The sequence below is a fragment of the Typha angustifolia genome, chromosome 15 (genome assembly GCF_048772165.1).
Source record: "Typha angustifolia cultivar Huaian chromosome 15, ASM4877216v1, whole genome shotgun sequence".
Classification (NCBI taxonomy): domain Eukaryota; kingdom Viridiplantae; phylum Streptophyta; class Magnoliopsida; order Poales; family Typhaceae; genus Typha; species Typha angustifolia.
In genome coordinates, this window is record NC_133253.1 from 15,043,600 (window position 1) to 15,069,700 (window position 26,101).

A 26,101-nucleotide genomic window follows, 5' to 3' on the forward strand; every position below is an offset into this window, starting at 1 on the left:
GTAGCTCGTGGCCGTGAGGCTAGCCTTTCTATAGTCAAAGTGACCACGGCTGGACTCCCTAACTTGATTGCCATCCTGTGATGGCCATTAGAGCCACTAACAATAATCACGTGGCCAAGCCCGACAACCACACTCGTAGTGATATCTCCTAAGCCAAGCCACGTCGAGGTGGCTTTCGTCAACCTCTCTACAGCCATGGCTCCACTATATTGGGGCCATGACCACTAATCGTAGCCACCAGGGACCGATGGATCCATTAATGATGCGCAATAGCTGTCGTTGCAATACAACAATACGAAACACACTTTTTAGCTTCTAGCCTCGCTTACCGCCACTCCACCTCCACGAGGACCTACCGAACGTCAACTGCCACCTACCATCAACCTTACATAGCCACCACTGTCGCCCAAGTAACCTATGGCAGTGCTCCTAAGATGAAAAATTCACATATCTTGAGGCATGCTGAATTTTTGCGAACCGCCACATCGTGCGAATCAGTTGGCAACCAATGAGCATGACCGTGAGCCCAAGTACAAACCTAAGGACAACTGGTGGAACGACCCAATAGGCTCGCATCAGTTGACTAAACTGGACTAGCATGAAGCTCTAGCGTGACACGAGTTAGGTTGGGTGGATTGTTACTAGTCACTTTAAAGACAACGTATTGAAAGCGTGGTGAATAGTTATAATTCGACTATGTGGGTCTTGTCAGTCAAGTCGAGTTAAATTAGTCTAATTTGCTTATTGTCTTTAATTTTAAATTAAAGCAAATAATTCTCATATGAATTCAATCTTTTAGGACTCTACTCCTATAAATAGAAATGTCTATGAGCATTATTGAGTTTAGCTATTTTCTATTTAAGTATTTATAGTTATATTGCAGCCATTAAATTGTCTTAATTTTTGTAGGAATAGATCTTAACCCTAGACCCCTTCCAAGTTTCAAACCCTAGTCACCATCTTTTTCCACAAGCCATCATACCTTGCAGTTATCCACCACCAACCTTAGCTATCCGTAATCCTCCAACGGCCGCCGTAATATCGGATAATTACCTATCTATCTAGTTTCGACCTTTTCTTCACTGTTCAATTATATCTTCATAGCTATCCTAATAAAACTGAAAATCCATTTGTTTTTTTTTTTAAAAAAAATCCTCATACTACTTGTGTCTACCTGCTATGGAGTCATCATCATGGTGTTCTCGACCCCGAAACCCTCTCTAAGGCCACTATATTGATTTCCGACGATGTGCCCCACTATAATTTCCCCACCATATTCACCCTCCTCACTATCAGACTCATCCACAACATCTTCTTCCTCGCGTTGGACGTGGATTTTGATTTTGACGTGTGACTTATTCCACTTTTGTCCTATTCAGTTTTTAATCGATGATGGCATGTTACGCATCCGATCTGGACCGATTTAGATATAAAAAAATTATCATATTTTATATGGTGGTAGTCTCATAAGTTAGAGTTTCAATGGTTCTGATTTCACGAGAATCTATTATGAGGATAAAAATATATTAATAAAATAATAGAGTAAGATCAAAATATGACAGAATGGTAAATAACCGACATTGCAGCGGTCGTCAGAGGGTGGTGGTGGACGGCTATAAGGTAGGGTGACTGTTGGTGGAGGAAAATAGCTAGGGTTTGTAAAATCGAAATATTTTTATGATTATGATATACTCCTAAAAAAATAAAAACGATCTAATGACAATGATAAAAGATAAGGACAAAAATATTAACTTGGCTAAACTGATATTCATTAAATAATAAGTAATACCAACATATGTCAACTCCTATTTATAGGAATAAAAATCCCTAGTGGATCAGATTTATATACGGATTATTCGATTTATTTAAATTTCAAAACTAGATGATAAAACTAACTCACTCAATTTGACTCGTCACGACTCAACTGACTTGACTAACCTAACCCACATGATCGAATTATAACATGGCATTGTGGACTTTAATAGATAATTAAGTTAATCACTGGTTATGTAATCAAATTAATGCGTAGATGTACTATTTAATGGCTTAATTAAACCGTAATGTTTTTTAAACATGTCAAGTGTTCTATCTACACTAAAATATTGTATGCATGTAAATTTCATTATTATTTACCATAAGGCATAAGATTAGATAATAATGTTAAATATTTCAAGTATGATATTAAGAAAATCATCTAGCTTTACTTATAAATGTAAAGTATCATTAAGCAATATATTTAATCTAATTGTAATTTTGAGTATTGTTTATAATATAGATAATTATATGCATATTTATATATTAGTATAATTGATCATGTTAACTAATGGTGATTATAAAACATGCCTGCATGAAAGAATTATCTGTAAACATAATGGCCAATTGACATTTTGCTATATTATGGACGCTAAGGATGAGATACACTCAAAATGGATTTATCCCGGGGACACATGCAATTTGTAAAGCTATTTGGTTTGGTTTCAAATCGCTTTTTTCCTCGGAACTGACATTCTTCTGCCGGGTGGACGCGAGTTGGGGACAAGGGAATCTTTCTGAGGCTAGACGAAGTCCCAAATATCTAGCAATTTACGTTATCTTTCCTTTTGTCCTTCTGCCTTAGTGGGGGGAGTGCAAGCTCTTCTTCTTGCTTGGATTCGGTTTTGTTTGGAGCATGCCAGACAAAGCAAACTTATTATTTTCTCTATTTGCCTTTCGTGTAAACTTTTATTTTAACCCAATTTATTATGATTCAAATAATTTATTTTCTCATTAACTAGATGAAGATTTTCTTATAAGATAAATATTTATTTTTAATATAGTAACTCATAGTCATAAAGCTTTGATGAGAGCTAAGCTATATATAATAAATTTTGTCAATTCAGAAAATCACACTATCAGTTTAGAGTATTTAAGAGTCTAAAATAATCAAAGCTAACATGAGAAAAAAATTAGAAAGTTTGATGCGTGAACTTGAATAGTAGTAGTCGGAGGTATAATGATATTTTGAGTTTTTAGTTTTCGATCTTTTATAATGTTTAATTCCGTATTATAGATCATATTATTTTATTCTTATATTTGGGTGGTAAACGATTTTCACTCTGCTGAAGAGAATATCCCATGGTTAATTCGGCCTTGGATTTTCGACTGCGTTCACCTCTTTTCTCAATTTTCTCAACGTACCGTTTTGTTTACTAGCCGTGCAAACAATTCTACAGTGCATAAGCTAGCTTATTCTACTATTGTCTCTAATTCTTGTATAGTGGAAGCTACAACCGGTGGTAGCTTAACATTACTTTGTAGAGTTCAATGCATGCATGTTGACAACGGTCTTTCTCTCTTAAAAAAAAAATGAAAAATGAAAAAAAGAGATACACTGCAGCTTGAGCGAAGAATTACATATGATTAACATTATTGTAGTAATTTTCATATTTGAAATCAACTACTTTGCAATGGCATTTTATTGACATGGGGGTAGAGGTATCCGGGCAACTACTGCTGACGACAAGAAATTCACACTTTATTTTGTTTTCATGTGTGCCCTATTTGTAAGGTGGCAATTGAGTTGGGTCAAATTCAGGCTGGGTCAATTTTATCTTGATACGAACACGATCCGATTAGTAAACGGATTGTATTTGGTAAACACGAACACGACCCAATTAATAAATGAGTAACACGATCCAACCCATCTAACTTGTTTAATAAATGGGTTGGGTTAACACGACCCGTCTAATCCGTATATTTAAACAGGTCATATTAACCCGATACGTTAACACGACCCGTCTAACTCGTTTAACATAAATCTTATATAAAATTCAATATTTCCTGATTTATCCTATATAAATAATATATTATATATACAAAATAGCTTATTACCACTTAAAACTCATACATAATTAAAGTTACAATCCTAATACATATATGTTAATCTCCTCTGGCCAAACATGTGTCACATGTCCCACCAAAATATTAATCCATTTTCTCAGCTTGCTCTTCTTCCTAAATTTCAAAATAATAATAATAATAATAATAATAATAATAATAATAATAAAATACTTACTCTTCTTCCTCTTCCGCTTTCCCATTTTTCAAGAGACTACGACCATGGCATTCCTTCGTCGCCTCTCTTCTTCTTCCACCTCCTCCATCTGCTTCCTCTCCGTCACTTCTCGTGGCTTCTCCTCCACCTCCGGTGATGAAACCCTAACAACCAAGACGAGCGTCCCCTTCATCAGCAATCGGGTCGATCTCCCCTCCTGCTCCGTCGACACGACCTCCTCCGAGCTCCTCTCCTTCCAAACCATGTCCACCATGCATCTCATGGAGATCACCGTCGACTCCTTATACAAGGCAAAGCGCATCTGTGTCTTTTACCACATCTACAATGACCAAGAGGCCGTTGAAGTCAGCATGGAGGCTGCTATCACTAAATCCAACGCTATCTTCACTGCCTACTGTGACCACTACGTCTACCTCGACCGCGGCGGCGATCTCGTATCCATCTTCGCCGAGCTCATGGGCCGCCACAACGGATGCTCTAGAGGAAAGGAGGGCTCACAACAAGTGGCAGATGGCGGCCGGAGAGATAGGGTAGAGAGGAGGCATGGCGAAATGTTTTTCCCCTTTTGGTGAGATGAGGCGGCTACGGTCGTAGAGTGGAGAGTGGAGAGAATGAGAGGGTGACTTAGGTTTTAAACTTTAGTTACCTTATATATATATATGGGTTGGCGGGTTGACTCGACCCGAGTTGACTCATATACTTAAACCGGTCAAAACGAGTCACCTATATAAATACGAACACGATCCGATTATTAAATGGGTTGGACGGGTTGACACATTTACGACCCTAACTCGATTATACTAAACCCAAACCCGATTAAGAGTCGGGTTATCGGGTCGGGTTAAGATTTGCCACTCCTAACTATTTTGAGGCTTTCCAAGCTTGATTTATTTTTCATTATTTTTATATTCTAAAGATCTATTTATTTATTTATTATAACTAGTTGTACACAATCAGTTGAAGCCCAAGCCTTTTTTTTATTATTGTATATATATGTAAAAAAGTTTATAATTAAATATATTTTACCATCAAGTACCTCTGACCAAAAATCACTTTACTTATTTTTATACGTTAAAAGTATCAAACTAGTCCTTATACCTATGATTAAAGTGAGACAATTAATTTTGTTAGGTTTTTAATTGTTGGCAATTATGTACAAAATATTCTAAGGGTATTTTTTTACATGTATATGAGCTTTACACAAGTCTAGAAAATCTCTGGTTTGAAGAATTGTAAAATTATTGAAGCAAAGTTGATGAGATCAAGTCATACCAATAAAGTTTGAAAATCTTGGACTTTCGTGAGTACGGATAAGACTCGGATTTGGCTCTATCTTGAAGATCATGAGTACGGATAAAACTCAGATTTGGCTCTATCTTGAATATTATATATAAGGATTATGAAACCCTATTTCTAGGGGGGTTGAAGAAGATTATTGAAGGAGATTTCTTGAGGCTACATCGGTTCTTCAACTAACAAGGTTCCACTCATCTACAAGAATTTAATCTTTCGTCTTAAGGGCTATCTAGACAAAAGATCAATCTCGAGGGCTATTGAGGTTGGACTTCAATCACGAGAAGCAGTGAATCGTGGTATCTAGCGAGCAAGACTGAGAGGAACAAAATCGTTTGGATCGACGGGTTGTTTTGTGAGTCAGTCTTATAACTGCTAATATTCTAGTGATTGGTTTTGATCCGAGTTTGGATCCGTGGTTTTTTTTTCCGTTTGAGTTTTTCCACGTTAAAATCTTGGTGTTCATCTCTACTTTTGTTTTTAATATTTCTTCCAACTTTTACTTAAGCGAACGAACGATATCATTGCCTAAAGGTTAGATATATACGTGTGTCTAGAGGTTTTTTCAATTGGTATCAGAGTAAGTTCTCTCAATATTTGAGAGAGATCAGATAGGCATGGATTTTCATAGAGATGGACCCTTATCTATTAGACCTCCTATTCTAGATAGATCAAATTATGGATATTGGAAAGCTAGGATAAGAGCTTATTTGAAGTCTATAGATGAGCGAGTATGGATGCCATTGTGAACGGTTGGAGTCCACCAATGTACATGGTGATGATGAGTTTATTGAGAAACCGATTGAGTCATGGGATAAGACAAATTATGAAAAAGTTGGCTGGAATAGTAAAGCAATAAATGCAATTTTTAGTTCTGTTTCCTCGGAAGAATTTAGAAGAATTTCTACTTGTGAGATAGCAAAAGAAGCCTGGACGATATTAGAAACAACTCATGAAGGAACTATTGTTGTAAAACTTTCGAAACTTCAGAGGTTGACTACTAGTTTTGAAACCCTACGTATGGAGGAGAATGAGACATTTGATGAGTTCTATGCAAAGCTGAGTGATATAATCAACTCCAGTTTCAACCTAGGAGAGAAAATTCCTGAAAACAGAATTGTCCGTAAGATCCTTAAGTCTCTTCCAGAAAGGTTTCAGGCAAAAGTTACAGCTATTGAGGAAAGTAAGGACATCAACTCTATGAAAGTTAAACAATTGGTAGAAAATCTACAAACATTTGAATCCAGTCTTTCAAAACCAAGGAAGTCCAAAGAGATGGCTCTATCCACTGCTGAACAAAATTTAGAGGAGTCTGATGATGAAGGTGATTTAGATGTTGAGATGTTGGCTATGTTTGTCAAAAAGTTCAATAAATTCTTTCGGAATTCAAACAAGTTGAATGTTGAAAAATTTGAAAAAAGCAAAGCTTTTGTGAAAAAGAAGAATTCTGTGAGTTCGAATACAGGTGTGAGCAACAACAATGTCAAACAGAAAAATAAGAATTCTGAGAATAAAGTTCAATGTTTTGAATGTTCTGGTTTTGGACACATCGCACAAGAATGCCCTAATCGTCTTAAGAGGAAGGGCAAAGCTATGAAAGTTACTTGGGTTGACTCAGATGAATCTAATAATGATTCTGAAAAGGATGAAGAAAACTTTGTAGCCTTTGCCTTTTCTCTACTTAATACTAACTCTGTTGTTGATACTGATAGTACAGATGATTTTGATATGCTACCAGCTGAGGAAGATGAATCTGAAATTCAAAAGACATATAATGACTTATACCTAGAGTCGTTTAAACTCAAGAAAAGCAATCTAAGACTACTTCAACGACTCAAGGTAATTGAACCAAAAAGAATTCAATTTGAGAAGAAGTATAAATTGGAGCTTGAACGTGTCAAAGACCTTTCTGAACAACTTGACAATGCAAAAAATAAGATGAAGACTGATGAAATTGAACTAGAGCGATTGCAGAAGGAAGTGACATTTCTTAAAGGAAAGAACAAACTTGACGAGATATTAAAAACTCAGATCTCTGGAAAAGACAGGTATGGTGTTGGATATACTGGTAATTCAAATAATAATAAAATTGTTTTTGTTTCTGTAGGTATACAAAAGAAAGAATACCCGAAGCCATCAATCGCATTTTCAAAGCAATCCTGGATGAATCCTTCTAAACTGAAGTTGAATCTACAAACTGGTGAATCTTCGATAGTACCAAAGGTAAACTCTAGTCACACTCCTCGACAAAAGATCATGAGTACGGATAAGACTCAGATTTGGCTCTATCTTGAATATCATATATAAGGATTATGAAACACTATCTCTAAGGGAGTTGAAGAAGATTATTGAAGAAGATTATTGAAGGAGATTTCTTGAAGCTACATCGGTTCTTCAACTAACAAGGTTCCACTCATCTACAAGAATTTAATCTTTCGTCTTAAGGGCTATCTAGACAAAAGATCAATCTCGAGGGCTATTGAGGTTGGACTTCAATCACGAAAAGTAGTGAATCGTGGTATCTAGCGAGCAAGACTGAGAGGAACAAAATCGTTTGGATCGACGGGTTGTTTTATGAGTCAGTCTTGTAACTGCTAATATTCTAGTGATTGGTTTTGATCCGAGTTTGGATCCGTGGTTTTTTTTTTCCGTTTGAGTTTTTCCACGTTAAAATCTTGGTGTTCATCTCTACTTTCATTTTTAATATTTCTTTCGAATTTTACTTAAGCAAACGAACGATATCATTGCCTAAAGGTTAGATACATACGTGTGTCTAGGGGTTTTTTCAAATTTTTCTGTCAAATTTAATTGAGCTTCAAGCCTACTTACTTTATTTAGAGGCATTTTCCATATATATATTATTTGACAAACACGATGGATATTTTGATCATTTTGGCATTGTTCAATTAAGTTTATGATACAATTAGACCACATGGGTCGAGTTGAGTTTCAGTTAGTCGAATTTGTTAATTATTTTTAATTTCAAATAAAACAGATATAAGCTCAATAAAGAGAATTGGATCCGACCCATTATTACTTTACTCTTATAAATAGGGGAGGTCTCGATTGATTAGGGCGTGTGGAATGAATATTAGTTTTAATTATTTTATTATCGTGTATTTATCATTTTATTACAGTTGTTAGATTGGGTTTATCTTCGTAGGAGTATATATTTTTTATAAAATCCAACCAAGCTTTCAAACTCTAGCCATCGTCTTCCTCCATAAGCCATCCTACCTTACGACCATCCACCACCAGCCTTGGTTGTCCGCCGCCCTCTAATGACTACTGCAATGTCGGATAATTACTAATATGTCTAGTTTTGACCTTTTTCTACTATTCTGAACTCGTGAGGCTACTATCCATAAAAATATCCTAATTTTTCTACGAACAGATCAGTCCAAATTTGGTTTGTAACTGTTATATTGAGTCACATCCTCAGTCGATGGTTATCATGAGATCGAGAAGATGAAAAAGGAGCACCCATGAAGGACCAATAACTCATCTCCATCTTAATGGAAGCTTCATTGGTGCCACCACTACTGTCGATGCATGGGTGACAATGATATGTAAATCCATAAAGAGAGCTATAGAGAGCACTGAGAGGATTAAAAAGGCTATCCAAGGCATGATGGCGACTATCTTGACCAACCACCACCACCCTGCGCCACCACTACCACTGGCCACCATAGAATCATCGCAATCTCGACCATTATCCTCAACCCTTGAGAGAGGTAGAGTGGAGCCCCAAACCATGACCAAAACCCCTCCTTTAGCAATGATAGAGTCCTAGGGCCTCTACAAACCCTTCCATGACCATTTTTTCAACTTGTGAGGGAGGAAAAGAGCCAGCCCAAACCATAACTAAAACACCACCTCTATTCATAGTGGAGCTCCCTCTACCCCTATAGACCCATCATGCTGCAACTGCGATGCTAGAGAAGCCCCAACAACGACCTCGACATTATTTTCCCTAGCCATAGTGGAGAATTTTGGTCAAAACCCTAGTTTTTTACTAGCGACAATACAAGACCTCTCTCTTTAAGCCACCACCTACGGCACCTTCCTTGGACCTCTCGCACCCAATCCATGGCTGCCATTTGTTTCAGCATTTGAGAGATCGCCATCGAAGGCCCTCCACATAGTAGTGAACTCGCGACTTGTGGTCGTGGGTCCAACACTTCCATGGCCACCAATGGTCATGATTAACCTCCCCAAACTGACTACCATCCAATGGTGACCACCACAGCTATCAATGACTGTTGAGTTTAGTTGATGTCAAGAAAATAATAAGCACAATGCAAGCTAGGCAGGTGGGTAGATTATTACTAGTCACCTTAAGGTCAAGATGTCAAAAATGTGGTGGATTAATACGATCCAATCATGTGAGTCGAGTCGGTTGAGTTTAGTTAGTCGAATATGCTTATTATTTTCAATTTCAAGTAAAGTGGACGTAAGACTAATAGAGCGAATTGGATTCGACACGCTATTACTCTACTCCTATAAATAGGAGAGGTCATGAGTTAATTAGGATGTGTGGAATGAATATTAGTCTTAGCTATTTTATTATCATGCATTTTCCGTTTTATTGTAGCCATTAGATCGTTTTTATTTTCATAGAAGTAGATATTAACTATAAGACCCTATCAAACTTCTAAACCCTAATCACTATCTTCCTCCACGAGCCACCCTACCTTATAGGCGTCTATCACGACCATCAGTCGTACGCTACCCTCCAACGATCATCATTATGTTAGATAATTATCAATCTATTTAGTTTTGGCATTTCTCTACTCTTTCGATTATATCTTTTCAATCCAATCTCAGAATTACGTCAAACAAAACTCAAAAGATTCCTAGCTCGTGATGCTATCTTAAAAATATCCTAATTTTCCGATAAATAGATTGGTCTATATTTAATTTGTAATAGTTTAAAAAAAATTAATGATCTTACTTTAATCATAAGTATATGAACTGTGTTGAGACTTTTTGAAATACATGGGGTAAAGTAACTTTAGGCATAGATACAATATGGCAATTTATACTTAAAATCAAAAAATTTGTTGCACTACCTGTTAGCCTTGTTGCTTAATAGTTAATACAAAACCAAGCCCTCTTTCCAATTCATTTCCTTGATCATAATACAAAACCAAGCCCTTACTTCTAGGGTTTATCGAGGAATATATGATTCCATACGTAGATAACCACCTATATGTTCTTTGTTCAATTTATCTCATCTTCTTTTATGCTGTTCTCTATTTGCGCATCTACTTACCTTATAACTTGTTCTAGCATCAATATAGAAGCTTAACTTTCTTTTCTATTATGCATCCTGCTTTGTGGCAATAGAATATTAAAGAGGAATTGAAATGCGTCTCATGAGTATATTGCTTTCTCCCCTTTTATTATTGATAACTTCTATAAATTTAGTGGCACTGCTTAGACTCATCTAAAGCCTAGCCCATTAAATTTAGTAGAGCTACTATTAGAATATTTTATATCAGAATCATTTTTCTCTGGTTTAAGTTGGAATAGCCTATTAGACTCATCTGTTATTTAAAATATTAAATCTTTATTTATTTAAATCAAATCTATTTTTGAGTCTCTTAAAATATTTCAAAGTCTAGAACTTAGGCTAACAAGGATTGCAAATGCTGCCATTTTATGTTCTATCTCAAGTTTATTTCGAGCTATGGGTCAGGCTTAGTGGAGGCTAATGCTTATAATTCCATGCTAAAGCCTAGCCCAAGACTAAATGTATTCATGCTTGGATTGGGCTCTGGTTGGCCCAGATAGCCCAGTCTAATACTAACCATAATAGATTATAAGATCGTAGGATAGGGGTATAATCAGATCCATATTATTTAAAATTGAACCCGATGTAATAAATTGATTGGATTATGTACTGACCAGATTCAAGTTAAGTAAATTGATTGGATGGTAACAAATCTCAGCTCCGATGGATGTATAGTTAAGTATTTAAATTATGTGAATATAAATGTTGGATTACTCTAAATCTTATAGAGTACAAATAGTCTAGAGTCTCTTAAAAATACCTCTCTTACTATTGTTATATTTGATTAATACTTTTAGTTTCTATCATTTTGGATGAGATAATGGTGTGATATAATCTTTAGAACTTATTTTCTTTTTCAAAAGGAAGGAAAAAAGTTGTAACTTGCTTCGGAACAATGTTATGTATTTTGATTTCATAGTATAAGGATGTGTGAGGAATTAGACCATGGCCTATTATCAGTTCCAATCTAACAAACTTAAATGAATATGGATTCAATATCTATATATATTATATATGTGAGCAAATCCGATTCAATTATAGCTAACCATAAGGTAGAGAAACATGCTAACCCTCTTTAATATCTAAGTTTGAAAACTATATCAATCCTTCTAAGAAATATATCATAAATTTTTAGATAATGTCAATCCAACGTGCTATTAAATATTTTATTAAATATTAGCCTCAACATCCATGTGGATAATTTAATACATGAACTCTGTCATGACTTAGTAAAATTCAACTACTGTAGTTTAAACATAGTTATTTTTTCTTTGCTCTTTTTTAGTGATCTATAAGCAATTCATGGGAGAAAAAAGGATCATCTCTCTCTCAAACATATACACATCATGAGTGAAGTCGACAGTTGACTCCTTAATTCTTCGCGAGGTGGCAAGACACAAATCACTATACTATGTAAAATGACTATGATCTTTTCTCAAGAAAAGAAAAGGAAAAAGGAAAAAAGAATGAGTATTAACCCAAAAATTCAGCATTAGATGCATCTATAGCCAGCCATCAGCTAGCTAATGGGTGTTCAGTTCACATATCCAAGTATTGCTTCTTGTGATTACAGTCACACAACTCCATACTGCATCTGGTCTCATCTCCTCTTGAATTAGTCATTAGTCATGTGAGGAGTGAATTCTTGATTCAATCAATTAATTGCATCAGAATACTATTAATCAGTTTTTTCAGCAACACCAAACCCTCCTCCTTATTCACATATCCACATATGATACAGGCGTTCAGTCCTGCAACAGTAAACTGACCAATCCATTCTAGAGAGAGAAGAATCTCATACTTCTCCATACACTGGTGCAGTCCTGCTCATAAGTGTATCCATTGCCAAGTACCATACTCTCCAAAATCCTCTCATCAGCTAGTGACAGTCTTCGCACTCACTCTGATACCTCTGAACTTTGCCCAAATCCAACTTCCAATGAACACAGAGTAATTGTTTGCTGTCGGCCAAGTCCAACAGATGCAATCTGGTCAAATAAGTCAAGAAGAGAGAGAGAGAGAGAGAAGTGGGTCTACCCACCATTCCCCTGCGGGCCTGCATGCATGGTTGGAGTAACCTCCACAATATCCCCACTCCTTTGAGGGCCCATGGATAAGGGGATGCCCTCTTTCTTCATCACCAAGCACGATAGTATGCAGTGCATGCATCTTCCCTTGTCACCGGGGGTTGCTCTCGCTCACTAGTACAGAAAGGATGAGATCTAATCCTTAAAACACTTTCTAGTGGGTAATCATTTGCCATCTTATTTAGACACTTCATGGAATTTGTGGGCGATGTCGGCTCTTATCGGATGATGTACTCGTGTATTTAGAATAAATTGTTGCTGATAATAATCTGATTCTAAAAGTCATAACAAATCTGATCTAATAAATAAAATAAATTTACAGATTTCAAAATATAAAATTCTGTATAATCGAGTTTAGTATTGAACATAGTAGACGTTGGTCTCCCAAAATACAACGATTGTACTCAAAATGAAGCTTTTATCTGAATGCCTATTGAATAAGAACTATGCTGTACTCTCTCTTAAATGTAGACAAAAAAAAGTCTAACGTATGAATGGAATGAATAAAATTCTGTGATTAAGAAATGCAGACTGACAATCTATTTATAGGAGTAAACAGGCACGATGAAGGAATACGAATAAAGGGTTTAGATCTGATCACGAATGGATGCATCTTTTATGTCAAAATCGGTTAATAGTTTTTAATACGAAGAGATGCACCATTGCGGATTCAACTAATAACTAAACATCACTTCAGGTTCAACCAACCAAATTTGACCTGAACTAGACCAGATCCGAACCTGTATTAAGCAACAACAAAAAAAAAATTTGAGTCAGGTCGCGCACGTGTTTAAATTAATTTGCATAGTATAATTTACCAATAAAATAAGTATCATTTTAAAGTTCAAAACCCATAAGATGTTTGTCACTTATAATACTATACTGACAGTACTCAAATATCCAATATGATACTGAACTCACTTCTCTTTATTTTTTATTATCATGATAACCACTTTAGAGCCAATTTTTATTCACTTCTCTTCATAAATTTAAATAAGTATGACAATAAAGTACTCTTTGAGCTCTTTTAATTCCACCATTAATCTATCATTAATAATGTGTAGACTCAACTTAAAACTTAGCTCAACTTTAATAAAATATTTATATCAAATACATGATATTTTTAACAATTTCTCATATGAATGAATTGGTTGTAAATACATATGAAATGCAGACTTGATTAAAAGTACAACGAAAAGTTACCGCATTAGAATAGGTAACTTTTGGCTTTAGACCTTTTCTACTAAAGTATTATTGAATTTATTCACTAACTAGTGAACATGATATCTTCAGCTTTTATATAAACTAAAACAATAATACTAACACAACTTTTCAACATAATTGGTTTTATATGTTATGTCCATTTTGGCCCTAAATGCATATGGTAATTGTTTGAGTGCTCTAGAGCTTTAACCTAATCATTTCATAGAAGCTGTCCACTTCATACTCACATAAGTGACCTCTTATGAAGAGTATTTTGTCATACTCCACTTGGATTACCAAGGTATAAGGGCTATAAAAAATGTTGCTTACCCTAACACTTAGTACAAGTTTATCACTACGTCATCATAAGAAAAGGCATAGAAAATAATTCCTTAGTGATTTCAAAGAATGCCCCACAACTCCATTGTCCCTTTGAACCTAAATCTTAGGATCTCCAGTCAACTAGATTGGGTTGTCATTGTGTCGTTACTCTAGGTAGTAGGCTTTAAACCCATACCCCTAGATAAACAATAGACTTGATATCTTGTTAAGTTCTTTGTTAACAGATTTATGATGTTATCATTTGCTTTTACATAATCAATAGATATTATATTATTTGAAATTAATTATCGCACAGTATTGTATATACGACGTATATGTCTAACTTGCTGTTATACATTTGACTCTATGCCATTCTTATAACCAATTGACTATTGTAATATATGCAAATTGCAAATACAGGTTTTAGCCATAGAGGAATATCTTATAAGAAATTTCGAAGTCACTCAACTTCTTCTCCAGTATCATCTAATGCTATGAATTTAGATTCTATAGTAAATCTAGTTATACATGTTTGTTTAGAAGATTTCCATGATATAGATGCACCCCAAAGTATCATGACACCCTTCAAATACTATTAGATATCTTAAGTAGTACAATCCATAGTTAATAGTGTATCTCAAATATCTGAGTACCCTAACTATCGACTTTTAGTGATATCTTCTAGATCACTTGTATATCTATTCAGTTTACTCATAAAGTACGCAATACTCGGACAAGTGCAATTCATGATGTAAACCAAACCGCCTATTATTCGATAATATTCTAGATGAAATATACATTCACTTGTATTCTTTGTGAGATAAAATTCACATCTACATGTGTTTTAACTAAATTGTTATTATCTTTATCAAATTTATAGAGTAATTTCTTAATATAATGTAATTGAGATATGATGTATCATTTAGTTCTCTTATTCACCATTCCTTCAGTGTGGATTTCATGAATTATTACTTCAAGATCTTGCACTTATTTAATCACTAGTTTAGTATCAACCTTTTTATACTCAAGAAATTTGTTGACTAAATTTTTTTTTTTTGCACCAGCATTTTCTGTCTTACACTTCTTGTCTAAATATTCTCATAATTTCTTAAATATTTTTAATGAACTATACACGTTGTATAACAAGTTGTTCAGTCTATTAAAGATATAATTCTGATAAAAGAAGTCAACATGCTTCCATGCATCTATCACAGTAACTATTTGTCTATCTATTTCCTCCTTTTGGAGTTCAAGCACATATTCTTGTAGAAATTTAACAAAGTTTGAGTAGTCAAATAAAATAGCATTTTCTGCTGCCAGTTTGCACCACAAAACTTCTTAGGCATTTTTCTATAAACTGTAGTCACTAAAGGAGTAGTGATGGGGATAATAGTATTTTTTACTATTTTAGCTATCTAAAATAATGCAAGAAAAATAAAAATCTAATCACAGAGAAAGAATATTAGTAGGAATAAGATTAACAGCCAGTTTTGGTCTTAAGATTGTTGGCAGTAACAGCCTAATTCCAAACATCATAACAAATTCAATCTAATAAATGAAATGAATTTAAATAAAATTACAGATTACAAAACTAGATGGAATATTTCAAGTTCAACCAACAACTAATTGATTAATTTGAAGAATCTGAACTAAACGACGTGCATGTATAAGTTAATTTGCATAGAATCATCTACCCATAAAATAGATACCCTTTTTGGGGCCAAAAGCCAATAAAAAGTTTGTCACTTATATACTATGCTAACATTTCTCAAATATTCAATATGATACTAAACTTACTTTTCTTTATTTTTCATTGGTATGATACTCATTTTAAAACAAATTTTCATTCAATTCTCTTTATGAATTTAAATAAGTAAATATATGGTAATAAAATACTCTTTAAGCTCTTCTAATTTAACTAGTAATCTATTATATAGACCACACTTAAATTTATCTTAAAGTTAATAAAATATTCATATCAAATACAGATATTTTCAACATAAATGGGTGCAGATTTTTTTTATTATTATTATACTACGTAAGTGTTATTTGCCTCTAGAATCTTCGCTAATAGAGAGAGATAGATTGAAAATTTTCTTATGGGGAGCTTTACGTTTTGAAATGCCAGAGTTATGTCGAACTACAGCGAAAAGTATTATTTAATTAAGTGGCATATACTACTTCCACGTAGTAGGCTTTAATTGAGGCCCACAATGTTGCTAGGTAAGTACACTACTGCTTTGGAGCCATAGAGAAAGAGAGATGTTAACTCTTGTTGTCTTCTTCACTTAGATGTGTTAGTAGAGACAGTCATAGTTATAGAAAAATAAAATTAAAATTTTGCTTCGTACCAATTTAACACTCTGTCTGTTTTTCAAAAATCGTTAGAATGGTTTTGACTTAAAAGTTTCATTAGATAACAGACCAATAATTTATGTCATATACTCCTAATATAATAATAGATGATGAGGTATATGGCCCACTACTTTAATATTATATCAGATAATAAATTAACTCAAACGTTATTAGTTAATGAATCTATAATGTCTAGCACCACCGTAGTACCAAAGAAGCGGCTTTTGGGATCAACTTATAGCTAACAATGTTTTCTAACATGCTTGTTACCTAACAGGACCAATAATAGGTTGTCTTTACCAACAACTTTGTATAAGAACGTATCTAATAACTATTTGTACTTCTAGAAAAAGAATGCACCAAGGACTAATGTAAATTATTCTCAATATCAGGAATAGGAGTACTCTTAACTGTAATCGAAATTATGAGCGATTAGTGAGCATCAAAAGGTAATAGCATCTCTCTCTCTCTCTCTCTCTTTTTCGAGAAATGCAAGAGTACGGTGTTCATGATTAAGGGGGGATGTTTTTGGTCAGCTAAAGAAGACAAATCAACAACTTTGTGAAATAATTGTACTTGAGCTAACTGTACGATTCAAGGTATTGCATTGGCTAGCACCTCTATTGTGGCCACACAGAGATTGTTGGGATTGGTAATTAGTATGAAAATCTGAAGAGATATACAACTCTATCAAGCCCATAGGAAAACAAAAAAAAAAAAAAATCAGTTCATTCATCGTCCAAAAATTACGTATGCAGCCTTGTACACAGAGAGGGAAGATAGAGTAACATTTTCTTTTTTTTTATATAAGTCTCTTATTTAGCCTAAAGGAAATAGCAGTGTAAATAAAATAAAGCATCAAAGCCTAGAATATTTAAAAATATATATATGCTAACATATTCAGTGGAGCAAAAACCTTCGCTTGTGGTGGGGTCCGTGATGCAACAATCTGAGGTATGGCTTAATAACTAATCGTATTACGACAAGAAATCGATCGTTCGGCGAAGATATGATTATTATGGCTATGTGAAACACTAAATGCTGGAAGATCAAAGATCACCAACTTACAACTGAAAGAAAGAAAAGAAAATTGTAATAAGAGACTTGGACCCGAGCAAAGAAAACTAAAATAAAACTCTCACAAAAGACTTGATGCCTAGGTTCGAGTATGGGCAAGGAGCAAGTGGGAGGCAGTAAACGGTGGAGGTGGGTCGAAATGATGAGAGAGGGAGGTATTAAGACACTAGCAAGCACATATTATAACTATACCTAGTAGGAGAGCGAAAACAGGAGAGCAAAGAGCTGAAGCCAAATCTCAAATTAGGGATGAACCAAACCAAAATGCCAATTCCCAGAACATCACCAAGGAACCTTGGTCATGGCCAAAATATAGGCTAAACCTAAGGTAAAAGCACCGATCAAACACTTCCATGACCTAGAGGGGCTCATCGCGCTGCTGACCAAAGAGGATCCGATAAAGATAACTAAGATTTATTTTATTCTTTTGTTTTCTTTTTTTTATGTGCGTCCATTATGTCATTTTTCTTACCACTTGTCACTAAATCCAATTAAAAAATAATATTAAGTCCCACTATTTTCTAGGAGAATCACAAGGCACCGTTAGGTCCATAGCCGCTCCACTGTAGAACAGGAAAATGATGGAACAAATACTGTAGATGAAAAATAGATACATGACAAAGCGAAGGCTAGGTGAAGGAAAAAAAAAAGGAAAGAAAAAAGAATAAAATGAGAACTTATTTATATTTAGCCCCACGCATGTGCGCCGGAGATCACATCATTCATGTGCACGTGTGTTATGATGCTTCTTTAGCTGAGAGCTGAGAGATAGAGGTAGAGATGGGAGGGATTTCTCTGCTGGCTGGCCATGGCCAACATTAGTATTTCGACCACTCCACTCAAATCAAAATGGCATTGCTGCGTTGAATAAGTCTGAGCAAGCCCCGTATTCCTCCCTCATCAACTTCTCCATTTCATGGCTCTCCTGAGCATTTCTCATCTGCCAAAATAAAAACAATTAAAAAGCTCATGTTGTACGAGTATGCATTTTCTGCTTTTGTTTTTAAAAAAAAAATAGAATATGTCTGTACTCGATCCATCCTATGTGTTAGAAAGCTGGCAAGACTGTTAGAATCCTGTAGAGGAATTTACTATCATTTCCTAAAGAAAGAATAGTCTTTTTATAAATAGTTCCTACTTTGTTTGGCAGCACAAAGGGAAAAGATAGGTATGGTCCATGCAGGATCTATGAAGCACTGCAGCATGAGGTCTCAATATTAATCAAAGGCTCACCTGCGGTGTTGCCATTGTTGGTTCCGTCTCCAAGCTGAAGTCGTAAAACGAGCTCGCAGCGGAGAGCTTCATCGAAAGAAACTGCGTTTAGAGACAAATTTATGATGATGAGAGGACTTTGGTATGAAGAATATTATTATATATATATATATTTAAATTAGAATCATGACAATGAGATAGCTAGGTAGCACCTACCTCAACTTGGTTTTGTAGCGACTGAACATAGTTTATGATCTCATCAAGCATTCCTGCCATACCCATTGCCTAAATATTCATGGCCCAACTCTTAGTAAAAGATTGAGAAGAGAAAGGATGAATAAAAGTACTTGTTAATTATTTGGTACCTTGTAACAGCCAGGAACTAGGTCTTGTAAACATCTCATTCTTTCATTAATCTTCTCTCTTCTCACCTGGAAGAGATCAAAAGAATCCAAGAATGGGTCAATAATTTGATTCACTGTTCTTCTGGTTTAGTCTTTTGCTGATCGATCACCTAGTTGTTAGTGAAGAAGATGGCACAAGCTTTTAATACATTGTATGGACTGAAATCAGACACAAATTCTATGGCCCACCCAATATATTCTCAATAAATTGGGGTGATGGAAAAGTCTTTGTACCCTGAAGCCATATGAAATGACAATCTTACCCTCTCAGCTAGGCTGTGGCTGTCAGTAGCTTGGCCTCTTTTTGCCCTCACATGAACCACCTCCTTTGGCTTCTCCCCCTCCTTTGAACTGCCTCTCCCTCTCTTTCCACTACCTGAGCCCTGAAAGGAAAGAAAAAGTTCCAAAGAATATAAACGCGAGGAAATTAACCTGATACCATTCTCACCTATGACTACTACAACATTGGCATGTAAAAGAAGCAAGTAAGATAGCAAAGAGAGGGGACTTGCATTCTTCTTCTTAACTACATGATCTTCTCTTGAACCCTTCTGTAAAGGAAGTAGAGAAGGATTCCAAGAGCTGGAGATCTCGGGAAGTTGCTTTGCTTTCCGTTCCCTGTCTCCCTGGCTGTGATCTCTGACCGAAGTTGCCGCCGGCTGCGACATAATAATTGCTTTCGGGCCCTCCACCATTGATGACAAGCCGGACGAGTTCTCGAAGAATGGCATAGAAAACTCTGGGTGGTTAGACAAGTATCCCTCATTGGAGAAGCCCATCATTGCCAAGTTGGTGTTGTCCATGACCGTACCACTGAGCTCTGCCAGCTGGGCTACCAACTCCAAGCTTGGGTCCAACTCCATGAAGGGGAGAGGGGAGGTTTTAGGGCAAGCTAAGCCCTCCACAAACTCCCCCATGGTTCTGAACTCGGAGTGGTAGCTCGAAAGTGGGAAGGAGGAGAAAGGAGAAGGTTTGTAGCATAAGTTACAAAGGTTAGGGGAATGGGCTGTGTATATACCCTCTATACTTTCAAATAAGGGATGGATCACACTTGGTAATGGGGCCACGTGGCACATCCAGCTTCTGTGGCTCTGTTCACCTTGTGGGTCCTCCTCGTAAAACATATCCGCAAGTCTTGGATTTAATGCTGGCATGGGAAAATCTAGGAATAGAAAGATTTTAAACAGTTATGGGTTCACTGATTGGTATGGATTGCCATAGTGGAAAGTGCTCATGATGACACTATCCTTTGTCTGGTAACCGGAAGAACACGGAAGGAGGAATTCAAATCAAGACTCTTTCTTGATACCTCTTAAATCATAGACCTAATTCTGGATGCCTCTATTTCACAAGAAGTTCCAGTGTTATGTGATCACAAGTCACAGGATATCCTATGCTGAAAATAGTATATAAATGCTGCTTACTAGGACGTACTGCAATAGGGTTAGGTCGATCCATGAGTTAAACCAAACCTAAGTGTGGAAACCAAGGGATGGATCAGGTGTGAATTTTAGAGCCTTAATTGAGAGCCTAGATTTGGTGCCGGTCGACCCGCATTGAAAAATTCCGCCAATTACGTCAATTCCGTTATGCGCTTTTCGGCAATTTCAATTATATCAAAAATAAGAGATAGTATGGGGCCGTATAGTTTAAGCAAATACAATTGAAGTCATCAAATATGTACTTACAATATATATATATTAATATGCATCCAACCGCTATGGGTCTACCGGTGCCAAATCCCGATCCATTAATCCAGCCCTACTTAAGTTAGTTTGGCTTCGAGATTATAATTTTGCTGATAGAATTTTTATACTGGTGAGAGGATAGATCACAGGAAGTATGGAATTCTTCAAGAACACTGAAAATGGAGCTCATCAGCATTTATTCCTGCTTCCTAGTGAATTTGGTAGCAGTGTAATATACATGCCAAGAAGATATTGCCAAGCTTCTAAGGAGATGCATTTCACTATTTAATCAATCATGAATGAGGTACAAGATGAGTAGTTTGGTAACTATGCTGATGGATGGCAAGCCTAGAATTCTGAAATTATCAGAAACTTGAAGGAATCAAAGGATAATAGATTCCTTCAATATACTTCCTTTCATTAATGCGTATTGTCCTCTCAAAGAAACTTTACTCTCTCTTTTTTTTTAATGGACTTCTCTGTCTTTTATGTATTTTTATGAGATTATCATGTGTGTATATGTGAGTACATGGATTCAATTATTGGCCAATACCCATCCTTATTGCCGAAATGCAGTTGATATAATCTGACATATTTAATTTTTTAAGCCCCCGATCGGGATCCTAAAATCGATAGTTAGAACCTTCATCTTAACTATTTCATCAATCTTCTGCAATCAAGATTCTCTTAAATCTTGGGCTGAATCAGAGAAATGAATATTCCATTCTTTATATATATATATATATTAACTTGATTATGCATCGTTATTGTACTATCTATAGATTTCTTTCAGATGTTGATATTAATTAAATAGTAAGTATATGGGTCAGATAAAAAGGTATCCAAATTGGGATCCCTGTAAACAGTCAAGCAAATCTATTAGTTTATAAATTCGAAAGGCTAAAGAGTAGAATAGTTTATACATTTCGAAAGCAGGAAAATCTCAAGGAACTTTGCTGATTTGCAGATTTCGGTGGAGTCTCTCTTCCATATTTATAAGGAAAACTGTTTCAGATAATAAATACTTTATAGCATTTAATAAGATAATATTTAAACTCCTGTTTTAAAATATCCTTAATGACAACTATCAAACTTTTATTTTAACTTTTTGAAGGCTTTTCGTCGCCATTAGAGCCACTGGAGAGTATCATTTAGTGCAAAAGGAATGCTTATTTCTCGCATCGAATTGGATATTTGGTTCAAGTGGTAGAGATACTCACGCTCCACTGATAAAGATAAATTTCTAAGCATCTCGGCCCTCAAAGACTCCATATTGGCGAGGTGTAAAAAGACACTCTTTTCTTTTATAACCACTTAAAGAAGCAACAAGTTTAAAAGACAATTTAGTTCCACTTTGTCTTTTTATCAATAATTTCCACTTGAGGCATTTAATCAATGGCCAGTAATCCAAAAGGTCTACTAAGAGGCAACTTGGTTGGGTGGTAATAAAAGGATGAAGTGAAGTTTGCCCACTAACATTTAAACCTGTGCTTTCACTTTGACATTTTGACATTGATGAACTTGACTTTGATAGTTATAGGAAGCCTTCTGAAGCAATCCCTTTAATGACATTTGCCTTCCTTTGGAATAAACATCAAGTAATGTTAACATCTCTCACTTATCATGCTTTTATTTTCTTTTCATCTATGTTTCAGCCTTTTCTCGGAAACGGAGAAAAAGATGATGACTTTGTGCTTTACTTTAAGGACAGTGAGTAAAGATATGCAAATATTAAGCCAGAGATATAATATTCACACAGTAACAAAAGAATATTTCCAACCAATATGAGTAGAAGAACAGTTTGAAGAAATAAATGGCTCTTCTACGAAACTCTTAAATGCTATTCTGAAACTTTGTTATAAACTATTATTCGGCTAAAATCATGACTTCAATGCCAGTGTGTCAGGATATCTAACAGGTTGACTTCACTGTAGCTCATTTATAAACTTTGCGAATACTATTGTGAAATGATTTCAAGTGTCATGCTAGCTAGATCTTCAACTCTTGTATGCGTCTTAATTTCGCAAGCCAAACTTTGAAAATATATATATGCTGCTCTCAGCACCAATTAATGTCATTTGATAGAACGAATAGAATCAAACATTGCGAAAAAACTTCTTAGAAATGTTGGTGTTACTTTTGTTGTGTACTTCTGGAAGAGAAGCCTCAAAGAACCAAATGGTAGCCACTCAGAAGAGGCTGGAAGGGATGGATTTCATCTGGAATTAAGGCCTGCTTTTAAAACTATTTCAATTGAAAAGGTATCTCATTGACTCTTGCTGGTTGAAAAGGGAAAAGTAGATGGAATAGAAAACTGAGTTAGGTTATAAGTTCCAGTTGTTAATTCTCACAGTTGACTTTTTATTCAGAACATATTGATATGTGGTAGTTAGATATAATGGATACATACTGTTTTCATGTATCAACGTTGCTCTGAGTTTCTTTTTTGAGAGGTGAGAAGGCATAATGGATAGTAAATTAGGCAGAAAAGACTATCTTACATGTTTGTTTTCCTTCACATATCCAAGTTTGTCGGCAAAGATGAGGAATGGAAAGGCAATCCAAGAATTTCAAGAATATGGTTGTCCATAATTACTGATACTCCTTTCTGGAAAGCAAGATAGTGGAAGGGGATCCATGTATACTTGTTTGGAGTTTTGCTAGGAAGTAGAAGTGTCCATTAGTCTTATCCCTTTCCCATCAAAAGGTAGCATCTCTTTAGGAAATTTACTGGTATTTAGTACCTCTACTTTGTAGATTATGGATGGTTTTGTGAATAGAACTTAATATCTATGCATTAGAGGCTTTTCGGTACCGTTATCATTGTCTACTTGTGGTTTTATGGTTTCTGGGCATTTATAAAGCTTTAGGATTCCATCTTTGGAAGAATAAAGGAACTTATAGTACAGGTTTAAGTCCTCAGTGATGACACAAATCATATTTAATTAAGGAGGGTATAATGTTCTGGCTGCAAGAACTATTCTGTTGGGAGAAGTCCTCTACGACATTTTTCAAAATGCCACAAGGAAACACTAATGTGCTCAGATTAGAGATATATGGATCTTCTGTTATAAAAAAAAAAAAAATCGTTATAATCTTAATTGATCTTTCTAGCCCATTAATCACCATTGACGATGTTGAAAAATATTTATGACTTGATAACTTGAGACATCTGATCAACCTAAGCTTTCCAAAGTTCATAATTATCATATCATTGTATCACAAACCACAAGAATACTGAAGTATTGTGTACCTGCTTGTCACAAACGAAATACTCTCATAACATGCATGCTCATTATTTGACATACTCTATTGCGATCTTTGTATTAGTATTATATGATATTGAAACTGGCTAATATAAAGATGAAACAATCAAATTCTTGCATCTAAATCATGAAACTGGCTAATATAGGTGTAACTACAAAATTACTTCACCTAATATAACTCAATTGCAAATCAGAGTTAAAACCTCGGTATTATAGAAAATCTCTAGAACGTAAAGCTTTAAGCTTAAAAAAATGTTGGAGTCATGGATACTGTAATTACTCAAAGAATAAATATCCAGTAAGCAATGTGAAATATTACAAAGCAGGAAGGTATGTCATTCTATAATCTGTCGAAACTTAATAAACTTTCAGCGAAGGCATAAATGAATGACGTAGTGAAATAGATAATCCATTATATGCAGATGTTTATAGGTTAGCAAACAAATTGAAGGCAAAAGCTTCAGAAATGTTATGGACATAAGCTGCTCAACCATCTTTCTATAGGATGAGAACAACACACACTGATATGAACATATATTATAATGATCATAAGTATATTATTAAATAATAATGGCAAATTTAAGAGCATCTCTAACTGGACTTCAAATATGGCTTCAAATTTGAAGCCAACTACAGTGGAGTTCCAAATTTGGGGCCCGTACTATTTAACTTCTAAAAATTCTAATTTTGCTCTACAAAAGCTCAATCTGAAAATTTAAATTTCATCTATATCATTTATTAAATAATCTAATTAGTTAAACTGAATATATAATTACTTTTGCTAATCAATTTTTAACAAAAATAGTACCATTAGAAAGGTCTCATCGAAATCTTTAAAATCAGTCTAATATTACATTATTTAAGTTATTTTTATTTTTTATTTTTATTTCATGTAATATAATTTTGATATATTTAATTAAAAAATAGTAATTTAAAATTATTTCTGAAACTATTAAATATTAGTATAAAGATATCGATGAAAGTTTTCTAACCATATATTTTTTATTAAAAAATAATAACATTAAGAGGACTTATTAAGTAATCTAAAATATAATATATAAATACATATATTATATTAATTAAATAATAAATACAGAGCCCAGTGCATTGGAGTGCACCGGACACTTGGCTCCAAATATAGAGCCCTCCCTTGGAGATGCTCTTACAAATTGTATTTAATACTGGTTAGATAAAACCACTTTAGCTATATACATAAATACAATTGCAACTCTGAAATTAAAGATTATATAATTCAGATTGCGAGGACAAACACATTGTTGTATTTGCATAGGGTTGATTGACAATATGGTAAATTACAAATTGTACTCAGGATGTTTTGTCTAAAATCAAGCTACCTTTGAATTTTTATTTGTATCACTTTATCGTTTAGACTAATATAAAATTATTAATTTTTTTATCCAAACTTAATATACAAATTTTTATTCAAAAAACTGATAGAGGAATGATTATCATCATAATGAAAATTAAAATATCATAATATTTTTCTCCTTTCAATAAATTTATTCATGTATTTTGTTACTCAAATTTCAAATATCTAGAAAGCAAGCAGCAAGGCATTCTTTAAATCTAGGGCTTCGACTTCAAGAGATGAGCAACAATCAAGTAGTTAGGTTTTGCAAACAAAAGGGACCTCTTGTTGTCCTTCACGACTCAACCAATGCTAGCCCAACCATTGTTAGGGTCAAAAGTCGAATCCACGTTAATTTGAGCTCCCATTTTTTGGGGTTTTCCCCAACTAACCCGTTTATCCATCTAAGAAATATAGTCCAATCCTGCACATAGCTACTCAAAATATTCCTTAGCAATTATTATGGCATGCCAAGT

The 26,101-nt window shown here is 34.8% G+C and overlaps 2 protein-coding genes across 2 annotated transcripts; one reads left to right on the forward strand and one right to left on the reverse strand.

Annotated features, from left to right (window-relative positions):
- The first annotated feature begins 4,098 nt into the window (after nt 1-4,098).
- On the forward strand, nt 4,099-4,626 carry LOC140776996 (pyruvate dehydrogenase E1 component subunit alpha-1, mitochondrial-like). The gene has a single exon (XM_073120896.1). It carries the CDS (start codon nt 4,099-4,101, stop codon nt 4,624-4,626), a length of 528 nt encoding a protein of 175 aa, XP_072976997.1.
- A 12,996-nt stretch (nt 4,627-17,622) lies between these two features.
- LOC140778803 (transcription factor BEE 3-like) lies at nt 17,623-20,299 on the reverse strand. Its single transcript, XM_073123672.1, has 6 exons — nt 19,815-20,299; nt 19,566-19,685; nt 19,264-19,329; nt 19,115-19,183; nt 18,920-19,000; nt 17,623-18,626 (listed from the first exon to the last, which is right to left on the reverse strand). The coding sequence occupies exons 1-6, from the start codon at nt 20,217-20,219 to the stop codon at nt 18,531-18,533; spliced, it is 837 nt and encodes a 278-aa protein (XP_072979773.1). The 5' UTR covers nt 20,220-20,299; the 3' UTR covers nt 17,623-18,530.
- Nucleotides 20,300-26,101: the final 5,802 nt, after the last annotated feature.

Coding starts and splice junctions, on each gene's coding strand:
- LOC140776996 (XM_073120896.1), top strand. CDS start 4,099: ATGGCATTCCTTCGTCGCCTCTCTTCTTCTTCCACCTCCTCCATCTGC.
- LOC140778803 (XM_073123672.1), bottom strand. CDS start 20,219: ATGGGGGAGTTTGTGGAGGGCTTAGCTTGCCCTAAAACCTCCCCTCTC. Junction 19,330..19,565: donor GCCACAGCCTAGCTGAGAGG/GTAAGATTGTCA, acceptor GATCTCTTCCAG/GTGAGAAGAGAGAAGATTAA. Junction 18,627..18,919: donor CAACAATGGCAACACCGCAG/GTGAGCCTTTGA, acceptor TTATTTTGGCAG/ATGAGAAATGCTCAGGAGAG.